The sequence below is a fragment of the Hemitrygon akajei genome, chromosome 25 (genome assembly GCF_048418815.1).
Source record: "Hemitrygon akajei chromosome 25, sHemAka1.3, whole genome shotgun sequence".
NCBI classification, from domain to species: Eukaryota; Metazoa; Chordata; class Chondrichthyes; order Myliobatiformes; family Dasyatidae; genus Hemitrygon; species Hemitrygon akajei.
In genome coordinates, this window is record NC_133148.1 from 44,922,887 (window position 1) to 44,935,347 (window position 12,461).

Consider the following 12,461-nt stretch of genomic DNA (forward strand, 5'->3'; position numbering starts at 1 on the left):
ACATCCTCTACATAGCACCATCCAGAGACAGAGAAGCAGTTTCAGCGACAGGTTACTATCGATGCAATGCTCCTCAGACAGGATGAAGAGGTCAATACTCCCCAATGTCATTAGGCTTTACAATTCTACCGCCAGGACTTAAGAACTTTTTAAAAGCTATTATTAATGCTTTTTGAGATAGTGATTTAGATGCATATCATATTTTTTACTGAGTTAAGTATTGTATGTAATTAGTTTTGCTACAACAAGTGTATGGGACATTGGAAAAAAAGTTGAATTTCCCCATGGGGATGAATAAAGTATCTATCTATCTATCTATCTATCATCTCTGCACAGATGTGTTAAGCCTTGTTTAATTTTCATAATCCACACTGGCTCTACTTAATATCCTTTTACCACTTACTCAGTTCTACCTACCTCAGTTCATGCATTAGCTGATGCCAGGCTAACTGATCTGAAGCACCCCTTCTTTCTCTCTCTTGCCTTGCTTAATTAGTGGGATTAATCCATGGGAATTGCGAGTACCTCCAGAATTTTGGAACATGACAACCAGTGCTTCCACTAACTGCTGTCCCCACCCCTTTCAAAACCTTGCGATGTAGGTAATCATGCCCTGGCGATATATAGGCTGCCAATCCCATTAATTTCTGTAATCATACAACATAAACCATTTGGCCCACAATGTTGTGCCAAACCAGCTAAAAAGTAAATCAAAAACACCCAAAGACTAATCCCTCCCACCTACACAACCTGCATATCCCTCCATCTTCCTTACATCAATCATCTCTTAAAAGCCTCTAATGTATTTGCCTCTACCACCATACCAGGAAGTGCATTCCAAGCACTGAGTGAAAAACCTTACCCTCACATCCCCTCTGAACCTACCCCCTCACCTTCAATGCATGCCCTCTGGTATTAGACATTTCAACCCTAGGAAACAGATACTCTCAGTCCATTCCATCTACACCTCACATCATCTTGTCAACCTCTATCAGATCTCCCCTCAGACTCCGGCATTCTAGAGGAAACCCAAGTTTATCCAGCCTCGTGTCCTCTAAACCAGGCAGTATCTTGGTAAACCTCTTCTGCATCCTCTTCCTACAGTGGAACAACTAGAACTGTATGTAATTCTCCAGATGGGGCCTAACCAGTTTTATAAAGTTGCAACATATCCTTTTGACTTCTAAACTCAATACCTCAAACAAAAAGCACGCATTCTACAGGCTTATTTAACTACCAGATCGACCTGTGCAGTATTGGAGTATAAAAGTTGCATTGTTTGCTGTGTAACCAAAACTATGTAGTCTGAGTTTGCTATTTGCTATGCATGTATCCAATTGAATGTAGAAGACAATGGTGTGTTGATGAGAGGTAGTTAAGAGATGTAGATTAGAACATGATTAAGTCAATAGGTAGAAACAATAGTGGCGGATGTACTTGTGAGACGCAACTGTAGACTGATTGGATATGCTATTGCAACTAAACCAGGAGATTGCTATAAAAAATGCTATGTACAAGGATCGGTGGGCAATCAGCGACTAGCTGAATGACTGTCTCAGCCTTGATTTGCAAATTAAAGTTTAACCCTTCTTGAAGAATCTTATGCGTCTCCTGGTCGTTTGTGGGGCACGAAAAACCACGACAAAATTGGCGACCGCGACAGGACCGGAAAGAGACCCGCGGAAAGGAAACGGCAGATTGGGGACGCTTCCCAGTCCTCTAGGGACCCCCACAAGGCTAACAGAATTAAGGGTGCACCCAAACAAAAGGTAAGTGCTTTTTGTGACAATTTGGACTAAGAATTCTGTTGGTTTTGGGGAGGTCTTGGAGTCTCAGAAGTGTGGAACCACTGCCGAAGGGTCTCTCCGGTCCAAAGAATCTGGCAGAATTGGGGGTTAACAGGAGGCTCAGAGGATTGATCAAGAACACTGCAGTGAGGGTAAGTACAAATAAGCTAATAAGAAGTTAAGTTAAAAAAATTCCACGTGGTGTTGGTAAATCCCTGTGGCTACTGCTTCGTATGAAACGAAGGTCTGAACGGGCAGGGAAAGGAAAATAGAGAAAATCCTCGTGGATACCGCCTTAAGAGATAAGGGTCTGAATAGACGAGGTGCAAAGAGAAAGTTCTGTGGATACCGCTCTGAATAGAGGTCTGTACGGGCAGAACAGAATAGGAAACAAGGACAGTTCAATATATACCGTAGATGTCGGATTATAAGCCGCTACTTTTTTCCCACATTTTGAACAGCTTTGAACACTGCGGCCTTTACTACGGTGCGGCTAATGCATGATTTTTTTCATGTCGCCAAAAACATTTTGCCTCGTAACAGTAGACCAATAAAATTGATGAGTAGTTCACAGAGGTCCAATGAAATTGTACGATAAATCAAGCGCACTTTCACAATTAAATTATTGTAAATCAGTCATTTGTACTCACCCTCATCAACATGGAAAACACTCGAAGAAAAGCATTGTGCTGCCTTTATGGCAGTTATTTAGTTTATAATATTTTCGCTTAGTAATTCATTTTCTAGTTAAAGTTAGAAGTGTTTTAACTATATTTGTTTTCTGTACTACATCGCGAGATGCTATGACGTCACACCCGGTTTTGCCGCGTCTTGTGGGAAAAATACCAGTTTGCGATAAACGGGAAGGAGGGGGCGAGCGCATTACGCGAGCGGCATTAGATCTGAGCGAACGCTGCTTTTAAGTTAAAGGCGATCAATAACTTTTCCTGGTAGGCTGCAGTATATATATTTTTTACCAGTCGTTAGGAGATATTGGAATGTTGTTCAGTAAAAAAGTATACGCAACGTATATTTAAAAGTAGCCGCGTTACAGGCACGGTTCGAAAAAAAGCATTTGCAATATGTATTTGCTTATGTTACCATATGGATTTAATTAAAAGTTAAAAAATCCTCACGTGTAATATCTTTCTGTGTAATTATCTCATATTACAACGTGGGACACCTGCGGCTGAAAATCCGGTGCGGCCTGTACAAGTACAAAATTGATTTTCTTTCTAAAATTAGAGCCAGCGGCTTTTAATCAGGTGCGCTCTGTAGTCCGGAATCTACGGTAGTTTAAAGCGCTGGTAGATAGACGATAGACTAGGCATAGAATTAGAGTAAATAATATTATCCTGTAAATGAACTGTGAATCTCTGAAATACCTTAAAAAGAGAGAACAACATGACAGGTAAAGGAAAGGCAGTAGAGATTCTGAGCAAAAAATTCCCGGTAAATAAATATGAGATCACAAAAACTTTAGAAAAATGGGAAAAGAGAACCAAAAACCTGGTCACAAACTGGCCAAGAGAAGGAACGTTTGATGTAAGCTTGTGCGAAGAAATGGAGGCACTAATTAAAAATTACAAACCAAAAGATAAATCTAAGAAGAGGGCAAAAAAGAGAACGAGAAATGGAAGTGCTAAAACTCTTCAGAACGGAGGGAGAAAGGCTGAGGACAGGTAGAATATTGATTACAAGCGAGGAAGACACTAAGGTGCTGGAGAAACAGCCTGTTAGAGAGAGAGAGGAAGGTACAGTGAGAAGCTGGCTTCAGCTCCGTACCCGGATGTGAAAGAAACAGTAAAGCCCCCTCCCTATAATGAGGAAGGAACCCCTAAGCAGTGCCCCCTGCTGACGGGAACAGTAAACATGCAGGGAGAAGTACAAGTTTGGGATAATGAGGAAAAAAGACAATACGAGAAGGAAAAAGCGGCGATATGGAAGGAGATACAGGCAGAAAGGATAAAGGTGGAACAGGCAAAGAGAGAAATGAAAGAAGAGATTGAACGGATGAAATACTTGAGAGAGGAAAAGGAGTATGAGGAGTATCGATTATACTATAGAAATAAACAGACTAGAAAAGAAAGTGGCTCATCAGGGCAGGAAGAGATGAGGCATTCAAGAAGAAGTGGAAAAAAGATAGGAGATGAGAGTGTTGGAGAAACACAAGAGAGAAGGGAATCAAGCACGAGTAAGGATCATGAGGAGTCCCTGCCACAGATGTACAGACACGGACAGGAAGAAAGAGAAGGTGACTCATTGGAGGAGCAAGAGTTAAGTGGAGAGAGAGAGAATGCGAGAATTTGTGGGGAAGAGGTAGGAGGCAGAAGCCTAGAAGAGCAGAAGGAGGCGGTAGGGGAGCGACTTGCGGAAGTAGACAGAGAGCTAGATAAGTTACTGAGAGATAGATAGATAGATAGATAGATACTTTATTCATCCCCATGGGGAAATTCAACTTTTTTCCAATGTCCCATACACTTGTTGTAGCAAAACTAATTAGATACAATACTTAACTCAGTAAAAAAAATATGATATGCATCTAAATCACCATCTCAAAAAGCACTAATAATAGCTTTAAAAAGTTCTTAAGTCCTGGCGGTAGAATTGTAAAGCCTAATGGCATTGGGGAGTATTGACCTCTTCATCCTGTCTGAGGAGCATTGCATCGATAGTAACCTGTCGCTGAAACTGCTTCTCTGTCTCTGGATGGTGCTATGTAGAGGATGTTCAGAGTTATCCATAATTGACCGTAGCCTACTCAGCGCCCTTCGCTCAGCTACCGATGTTAAACTCTCCAGTACTTTGCCCGAGAGGGGATTGCCAGAGAAGATGCGAAAAATACTCCAGGGGCCAACCAAGTATTGAATCAAGACAGAAAGAAAGGACTCCACAGGGAGACCGAGGAAAGAAGGGGACCCTGGAGAGATTCGTGTGGGAGGCAGTAAAGACATACCCTGAGACAGATGGGGAGTCAGGCGAGGAGGAGAGCCAGGGCAGGTGGGAAGAAGGAGGAAGAATGATGCCGTTGTTAGTTAAAGGATCAGGACAAGTGCAGTATATACCTTGGGGATCCCAGGACCTAGAAGGGCTGAAAAACACTCTGCCCAATCTACATGAAGGAGCCTTTACATTAGAAGAATGTAAAGCCTTTACATTAGAGCCTTTGAAGAAGAAACGGCGGGACGATTATTGGCTATGGGAGATTTGAAGGCACTATTGATAAGGTTGATGGGAACCTCCAAATTTAACGAACTAATGGAAATGGCTGGCATAGTAAACTCGAACGACCCGAGAACTGATGGAGACGGGTTTGACAGAGCGAGGCAGAGGGTATGGCAGGCCCCCAGGAAGCTTTATCCACCCAAAGTGGATCCCAAAGCCTTAAAGGGGGATCCACTGGGAGACACTGAAAACCCAGCAGCCTACGTAGAAAACCAGTTGAAAAGGTGGAGACTGGAGACTGAGCAAGAGGTGGAAAATAGCTTATTTATCAGCACACTGTTCCGACATAGCATTTTGGATGCAATGCCTCCGCAAGTAACATCCAAACTGGAGGAAGTGGTTGGGCTGACGTCAATGACTCCACAAGAATTGAGACCACGTTACGTAGTCCATGCGGTTGAGAAATACCGGAAAGACAAACGAAGGTTGGCTGAGCAGCAGGAAGAGGTGCAAAGAAAGTTAATATAAATGCAGCTCGAAGAACTCAAAAAGAAGGAAAAAGAGAAAAGCAAAAAGATGCTGTCAGCAACCACCGGTCCGAGTACAGCCATCGAACTGGATGAAGCACCACAATATGGAGGAACCGATCATACTGTAAGACAAGGGCCGGAAAACCCCATGCCAATAATCAACGTCTTTGGAGGAGCATTCCCACAAATGCCCTATCGGGAACAGACTAAATTCAAACAGCCCAGACAGGACTGGAAGTCCCAAGGAGGGGGACAGAGGAGCTATGGGCAGAGGGGACCAGTGAGGAAACGGGGGGAAAGAGAGGTAGAGAGATTGTGCTGGGGATGTAATCAGCCAGGTCACAAGAAGAGATTGTCCGTTTACACCATGGCCTGTCACACACCAGCAGGAACCGATAAGAAGGGAACTAAAGTTTAGCCAAGGACCAGCCCCCACAGGCCCAAGCGGATCTGTGAACTCCTATGTGAGGTATTAGGGGTGCCCCGAGAACTCGAGTGGGAAGGGACATTACCCAATGATAACAAGGGAGGCAGACGAGGAACCCATTGTTCAGGTTATGTTAGAAGGGCAACTGACACCAATGATGATAGATACTGGAGCCACGTACACTTGGGTACAGCCACAGTATGCCCTTCACATTCCCATGTCAGGGAAGTTTATTAAAATGGTAGGGTTCTTGGGGGAAACAGTTGACACAGTGCACGGCTCCAGTGCAGTTGAGAATGGAAATAAAGGAATTGTTTTGCCGGTGCTAGTATTTAAAGGAACTCCGATTAATTTGTTAGGCAGAGATGCCTTATTAAACTGGAATTAAAATTAGAATGCACCAGAAATGGGCTGTGTGTGGAAAGAGCAGGGGCTCAAGTGATAGTGCGAGAAGACAAAAAGGCTAATGTCTTTTGGATAGGAGACATCGCAGACCAGATTCAGGAAACCTGGGAAAAATGGAAAAAGGGCGTGCAGGCTATATTACCCAGGGCGGTAATGCCCAAATCTGAGCTACATTGTACAGTGGTTTTTGACGAGACTCAGAACAGGGAGTTAGAGGAGAGATGGCACCTGGAGGCATGTACCCAACAGCACCTGGAAGGCGGGGGAGGCTGTGATAATTGGAAAGCAAGGGGCAGCTTTACAAGTTAAGTGGAACACCTTTTTAGAAAAATGGTACAAGATACCGGAGGCTGCGCCCCACGTAACGTTGTTGGTAAACAAGGGATATCAGTCTAAAGACTTAGGACCCTTAGTTAAGAGTGCTGAAACCGTAACAGTGTGGAGGAAAATCACGCCACAGGTGTGGATATCAGAAGACAACAATTGCATTAAAATAATGGTAAGTGTAGATACGGTAGGGACAGTGAGAGAGGTCGAAATAACTCCCCAACCACACATGCCATTGCTGGGAAAGGAAAGAGGCCAGCAGAAAGATAGAAGGTTAGATGAGTTGCCATCTATTCTGTGGTCACAGCATGACACGGACGTAGGGAAAATAAAAACAGCTAGTCCGTTGGAAATAAGGCTGAAAAAAGGAGCAATCCCACCCAGGAGACCACAATACCCTCTAAGACCAGAAGCAGAAGAGGGAATAGCATCGACAGTGCAGGGGTTGCTTGAAATAAGAGTGCTTAAAAGAACAAACAGTCCATGCAATACCCCGTTGCTGCCGGTCTTAAAAGCAGATAAATCTAAGTGGAGATTGGTGCATGATTTGCAAGCGGTAAATGATGTGGTAGAGGACTGGCCAGCGGTAGTCCCCAACCCACATACACTTTTGACTAATGTTCCACCAGAAGCAAGTTACTTTTCAGTGATTGATTTGTGTTCGGCTTTCTTCAGCATTCCTCTGGCCGACCAGTGTCAGTATCTGTTTGCATTTACTTACAGAGGTGCTCAGTACACCTATACCAGAATGCCGCAAGGGTTTTAATCAGGTGTTGAAGGCAGACCTAGAGGGCATACCATTGGAAAGTACATTGTTACAGTATGTGGATGACCTGTTGATTTGCTCCCACAGTAAGGAACAGCGTGAGCAGGACACTATAACTCTGTTAGAGAAGCTGGTGCACGGAGGACATAAAGTATCCAGAAAGAAACTGCAATTTTGCACGCAGCAAGTGGAATACTTAGGCAGGGTAATATCCAAGGGAGTGAAGGCGATAGCACCAGATCAGATTGAGGCAATAACTAAGGCCCCAAAACCCCAGACTCTAGGGCAGATGATGACGTTTTTGGGAATGGCAGGGTACAGCTCAGATTGGATAGGAAAATATGCTGAGATTGTGGCACCTTTGAGAAAGATAATGAAAGAAGCAGGACATACACATTTGAAGAACGGCTTACAGTGGAATGGAGAGGCGGAGATAGCTTTCAATACTATTAAGCAGGAATTGCAGTCAGCACCAGCATTAGCTTTGCCTGACTATGAGAAGGTTTTTCATTTATATGTATCCAACCGACAGGAGGGTTATGTCACAACGGTTCTAACACAAGAGACAGGCACAGGAAAAGCAAAGCAGCCGATAGCATACTGCAGTACGAGACTAGATGAGGTGGCTCAGGGGTATCCACCCTGTTATCAGGGATTGGCGGCGCTGTACTATGCATATGAAAAGGCATCATCTGTAACCCTGGGCTATCCTGTGACTCTGTACACACACCACAAAGTAGCAGAATTGCTAGAAAGAGGGAAATTTGTGCTGACGCCAGCCAGGATAGCAGCATATCAGATGCTATTGACATTTCCAGATATAACTATATAGAGATGCACTACCAGTAATATAGCCGATTTTGTCCCTTTGGGCTATGAAGGAGAACCCCATGATTGTGTAGGGAAGACGATGGCATTTGCCAAATTGAGAGCAGATTTACGGTCAGAACCACTAGAGGATGCAGATAAAAAGGTTCTGTTCGTAGATGGCTCTTGTTATAGGGATTATGACGGAAATCATGCAGGGTTCTCAGTAGTGCAGCAGGATCAGTCAAGCTTTAAGATTATTAGGATGGAGTCCTGTCCCCAACCGTGTTCCGCCCAACTAGCGGAAATCAAAGCCCTGACAGCTGCGTGTGAAATGATGGAAGGTGAGAATGTAGACATCTATACTGATTCGGCATATGCTCGTGGAGTATGCCATTTGTTCGAGGCAGTGTGGAAACAGAGAGGTTTTTAAAAAAGCAGTGGAGATCCCATACAACATTGTCAGCAAATTCTAGACTTAATAAAAACCATAATGAAACCTAAACCATTGGCTATAGTAAAATGCCAAGCACATAAAAAGGGAAATGATGTAATAACAAAGGGAAATCAAGCTGCGGATGAGGCAGCCAGAAAAGCTGTCATTGCCCCCCAGGTAAGCCTAGCTCCAGAACCTGTGGTAGAGGACCTAATTGAAATACAAGGTAAGGCAACTTTGGCAGATCAGACAATGTGGAGACGAAGGGGGGCCGAGCAGAACCCGGAAGGCTTGTGGAGCATGGAAGACGGTTTGTTGGTAGCGCCCTCCCCTCTACTGACGATTCTGATTTCAGAAGCGCATGGGATTGACCATTATGCAAGGGGGGAAGTGATAAAGAAAATAAAGAAGGATGATTTTTGGTCACCTTATTTACAGGCTTCAGTGGACTTTGTCTTGTCACAGTGCGAGGTATGCGCACAGAATGCAGGGTTTGGACATCAGTTATTTGACTGGTTAGAAAGTAGACTCAGAAGATGGGGAGCATGGCTGACTAAAATGGCAATAACTGGCAGTATTGTATTGTTGAGCTGTGCACTTGTGCTGTGCTGTTTTCTTCCTTGTCTCAAGTCTCTTGTGCGTGCTGCAACCAAACAATTTCTGAAGCTCGTGGCAATTACTGAAGCAAGCTTAGTGGAGAAAGAAGCACCGAAAATGTATTGTTACAGCCTACAACACCTGCAGGATGAACAAGAGCAAAACGACAGTGTGGGAGTAGATTGTAAGGGCTTCTGAGTCTTTTTCCCTGTTTCAGGTACAAAGGGACAGGTTTTTGGCTCAGCGGCCCAGGGTAACAGGGAGAGAATACTTTGAGGTCTTGGCGCAGAAAATTATAGTTTAACCCGAGATTTGGGAATAAGTGCTTGAGTTTATTGGGGCTTTTGTGCACAGACTCTTAGTCTTCTTTCTCTGTGTCAAAGGGGGATATATTGGAGTATAAACATCCTCTACATAGCACCATCCAGAGGTAGAGAAGCAGTTTCAGCGACAGGTTACTATCGATGCAATGCTCCTCAGACAGGATGAAGAGGTCAATACTCCCCAATGCCATTAGGCTTTACAATTCTACCGCCAGGACTTAAGAACTCTTTAAAAGCTATTATTAATGCTTTTTGAGATAGTGATTTAGATGCATATCATATTTTTTTACTGAGTTAAGTATTGTATGTAATTAGTTTTGCTACAACAAGTGTATGGGACATTGGAAAAAAGTTGAATTTCCCCATGGGGATGAATAAAGTATCTATCTATCTATAAAAGTTGCATTGTTTGCTGTGTAACCAAAACTATGTAGTCTGAGTTTGCTATTTGCTATGCATGTATCCAATTGAATGTAGAAGACAATGGTGTGTTAATGAGAGGTAGTTAAGAGATGTAGATTAGAACATGATTAAGTCAATAGGTAGAAACAATAGTGGTGGATGTACTTGTGAGACGCAACTGTAGACCAATTGGATATGCTATTGCAACTAAACCAGGAGATTGCTATAAAAAATGCTATGTACAAGGATCGGTGGGCAATCAGCGACTAGCTCAATGACTGTCTCAGCCTTGATTTGCAAATTAAAGTTTAACCCTTCTTGAAGAATCTTCTGCGTCTCCTGGTCATTTGTGGGGCACGAAAAACCACGACAAAAGCAGCAACATTTTAGGAGCTATAAACTTGGACCACAAGATCTCACTGTTCAGCAACACCGTTAAGGGTCTTGCTATCTCCTGCATTTGCCTTACTGAGGGGAAACACTTCACATTTGTGTGTGTTAAATTCTACATGCCATTTCTTAGCCCGTATCTGTTACTGATCTGTATGTGCAAGACTTCTACACTATCCACAATTCCACCAATCTTGGTGTCATCTGTAAACTTACTAAACCACCCATCTACATTTTCACCCAGATCATTTACATACATTACAAACAGCAGAGGTCCCAGCACAGATCCCTGCGCAACTCCACTAATTACAGACCTCCAGCTCAAATAGGTCCCTTCAACCACTACCCTCTGTGTTCTATGTGCAAGCCAGTTCTGAATCCAAACAGCCAATTCACCATGGACCCCATGCATCTTAATCTTCTGGATAAGCCTCCCATAAGGGACTATTATTATACTGCACTAATTATTATTATTATTATACTTTATTGTCACCAAACAATTAATACTAAAGCGTACAATCATCATAGTGATATTTGTGTGTAATCGTACAGTAATTTCATTCAGCCCCTTACTCTCTCTTGCTCTGTTCTTCTGCACTATTTCAGAGAGGTTCTTAGAGGATTCTGTGAAGGAAGATACTAAAGTGTAGTTTAATTTTCTTACTACTTCTATAGATTTCCTCCTGCCTCAGCCTGTAAGACATCCATATTAGCTTCAGCTAATTTTTTCACTTTTACAAACCTGTAAAAGTTATTACAGCCTTTTTTGTGTTCTCAATCAAATCCTTTCCTATTTCACTTTCTCTGTGTTGATCAATTTCTTGGTTCTTTTTTTACTTTGATGTAATACCATTTTTAATTTCCCTTTTCCCATAGCTGGACGACTTTGTCTGTTGCATCACCGGTATAAAAGAGGTATATATATTTGTTATAGACTAAACAGTTAATTTTAAAATGCTAGTTGACACTGACTTACTGTAATATATTTTAACAGTTTTTCAGTCTACCTTGGCAACTTTACATCTAATAGCTTTGCTGTTTGGTTTGTTTAGATTAAGGACCTTTTAATTCTTTATTAAGATTTGGTTTCAGAATGAATCAAAACACTTTGAGTCTTCTAACAAAGTTTGATCAGGTTATGGTCCCTCATCAAGCATCCAATTATTGTAGTTCCCATGGCACTGCACTAGTTGTAGAGGTACTTGCTCCATTCAGAGCCAGTGAAGCAGATTTAAGCTCCCTCTGTACTGTCCAATCGAACATTCCACTGGCAGGGAGCATCAACGGGCTTCTACACTGGCTTGTCAAACACGCCCACTCAGATCACTGTTCACATTGCTGTAAGCCCAGCTTCACCTTAGAGAAGAGTTTGATCACTGTTTACATGACACGGATAGGCAGAAGGGTGAAATGCTGCACATTGCTGGAGCTGATGGTACCATAACCCAAGGTGGGACAAGAAGGACTGAGAAGAAGCACAGAGCCAACAAAAATTCAGAGCCGCTGGGCAGCAGGCTCTTGCACTGACCTCCAGGCAAAAATGGACAATCTGGGACAGATATGGCACGATGATTGATACTTCACTCTCCATCAGCTCATTGAAGACCTCCATAGCCTCGCTGGCCTGATCCTGTAGGAATAGAGGGAGAGAGTTGCAGTTGTGGCAGAAAGCAAAGTGAAGACTGTATACCTATAATGCAGTGGTAGGTGCAGAGGAAAGCCGGGATCCCTGAGCTGGGATAACTTTCTGCTTCTTGATAAACTGCTCAACAATGCCACCTACAGGTAAGGGTAATCAAAGAATGCCAGTGACCACCACTACTTGGGAACAAACTGCTGGATCTGATTGAGAGCCCACCCCCTTCTCTCCTTTCCCCTCCTAATGTTAAAGTATACTTAGTCCTCGTTAGATCCTGGTGCTTTTGTGATCCAAAGGTTCTTTAGAAGTCAAAAATAAGGCACGAAACTTGCTGGTTAGTCATTTATTAAGTGTTATAATAATGAAGAAAAAAAAGACAAAGCACAGAGAAGTTGTGGTCAGTTTATACTGAAAACCAGCTCAGATTAGTCAAATAACAAAGTAAAAGACAAATTGTTGG

At 43.0% G+C, this 12,461-nt stretch overlaps 1 protein-coding gene across 2 annotated transcripts in view; it reads right to left on the minus strand.

Moving 5' to 3' along the window:
* The window catches only part of ipo4 (importin 4), a 107,261-nt gene that overhangs the window by 80,994 nt on the left and 13,806 nt on the right, over nt 1-12,461 (minus strand). For both annotated transcript variants that reach the window (XM_073029440.1, XM_073029441.1), the window contains one exon: nt 11,891-11,992. In XM_073029440.1, the coding sequence (XP_072885541.1) occupies nt 11,891-11,992 (102 nt within the window). The remainder of the gene's footprint in view (nt 1-11,890; nt 11,993-12,461) is intronic.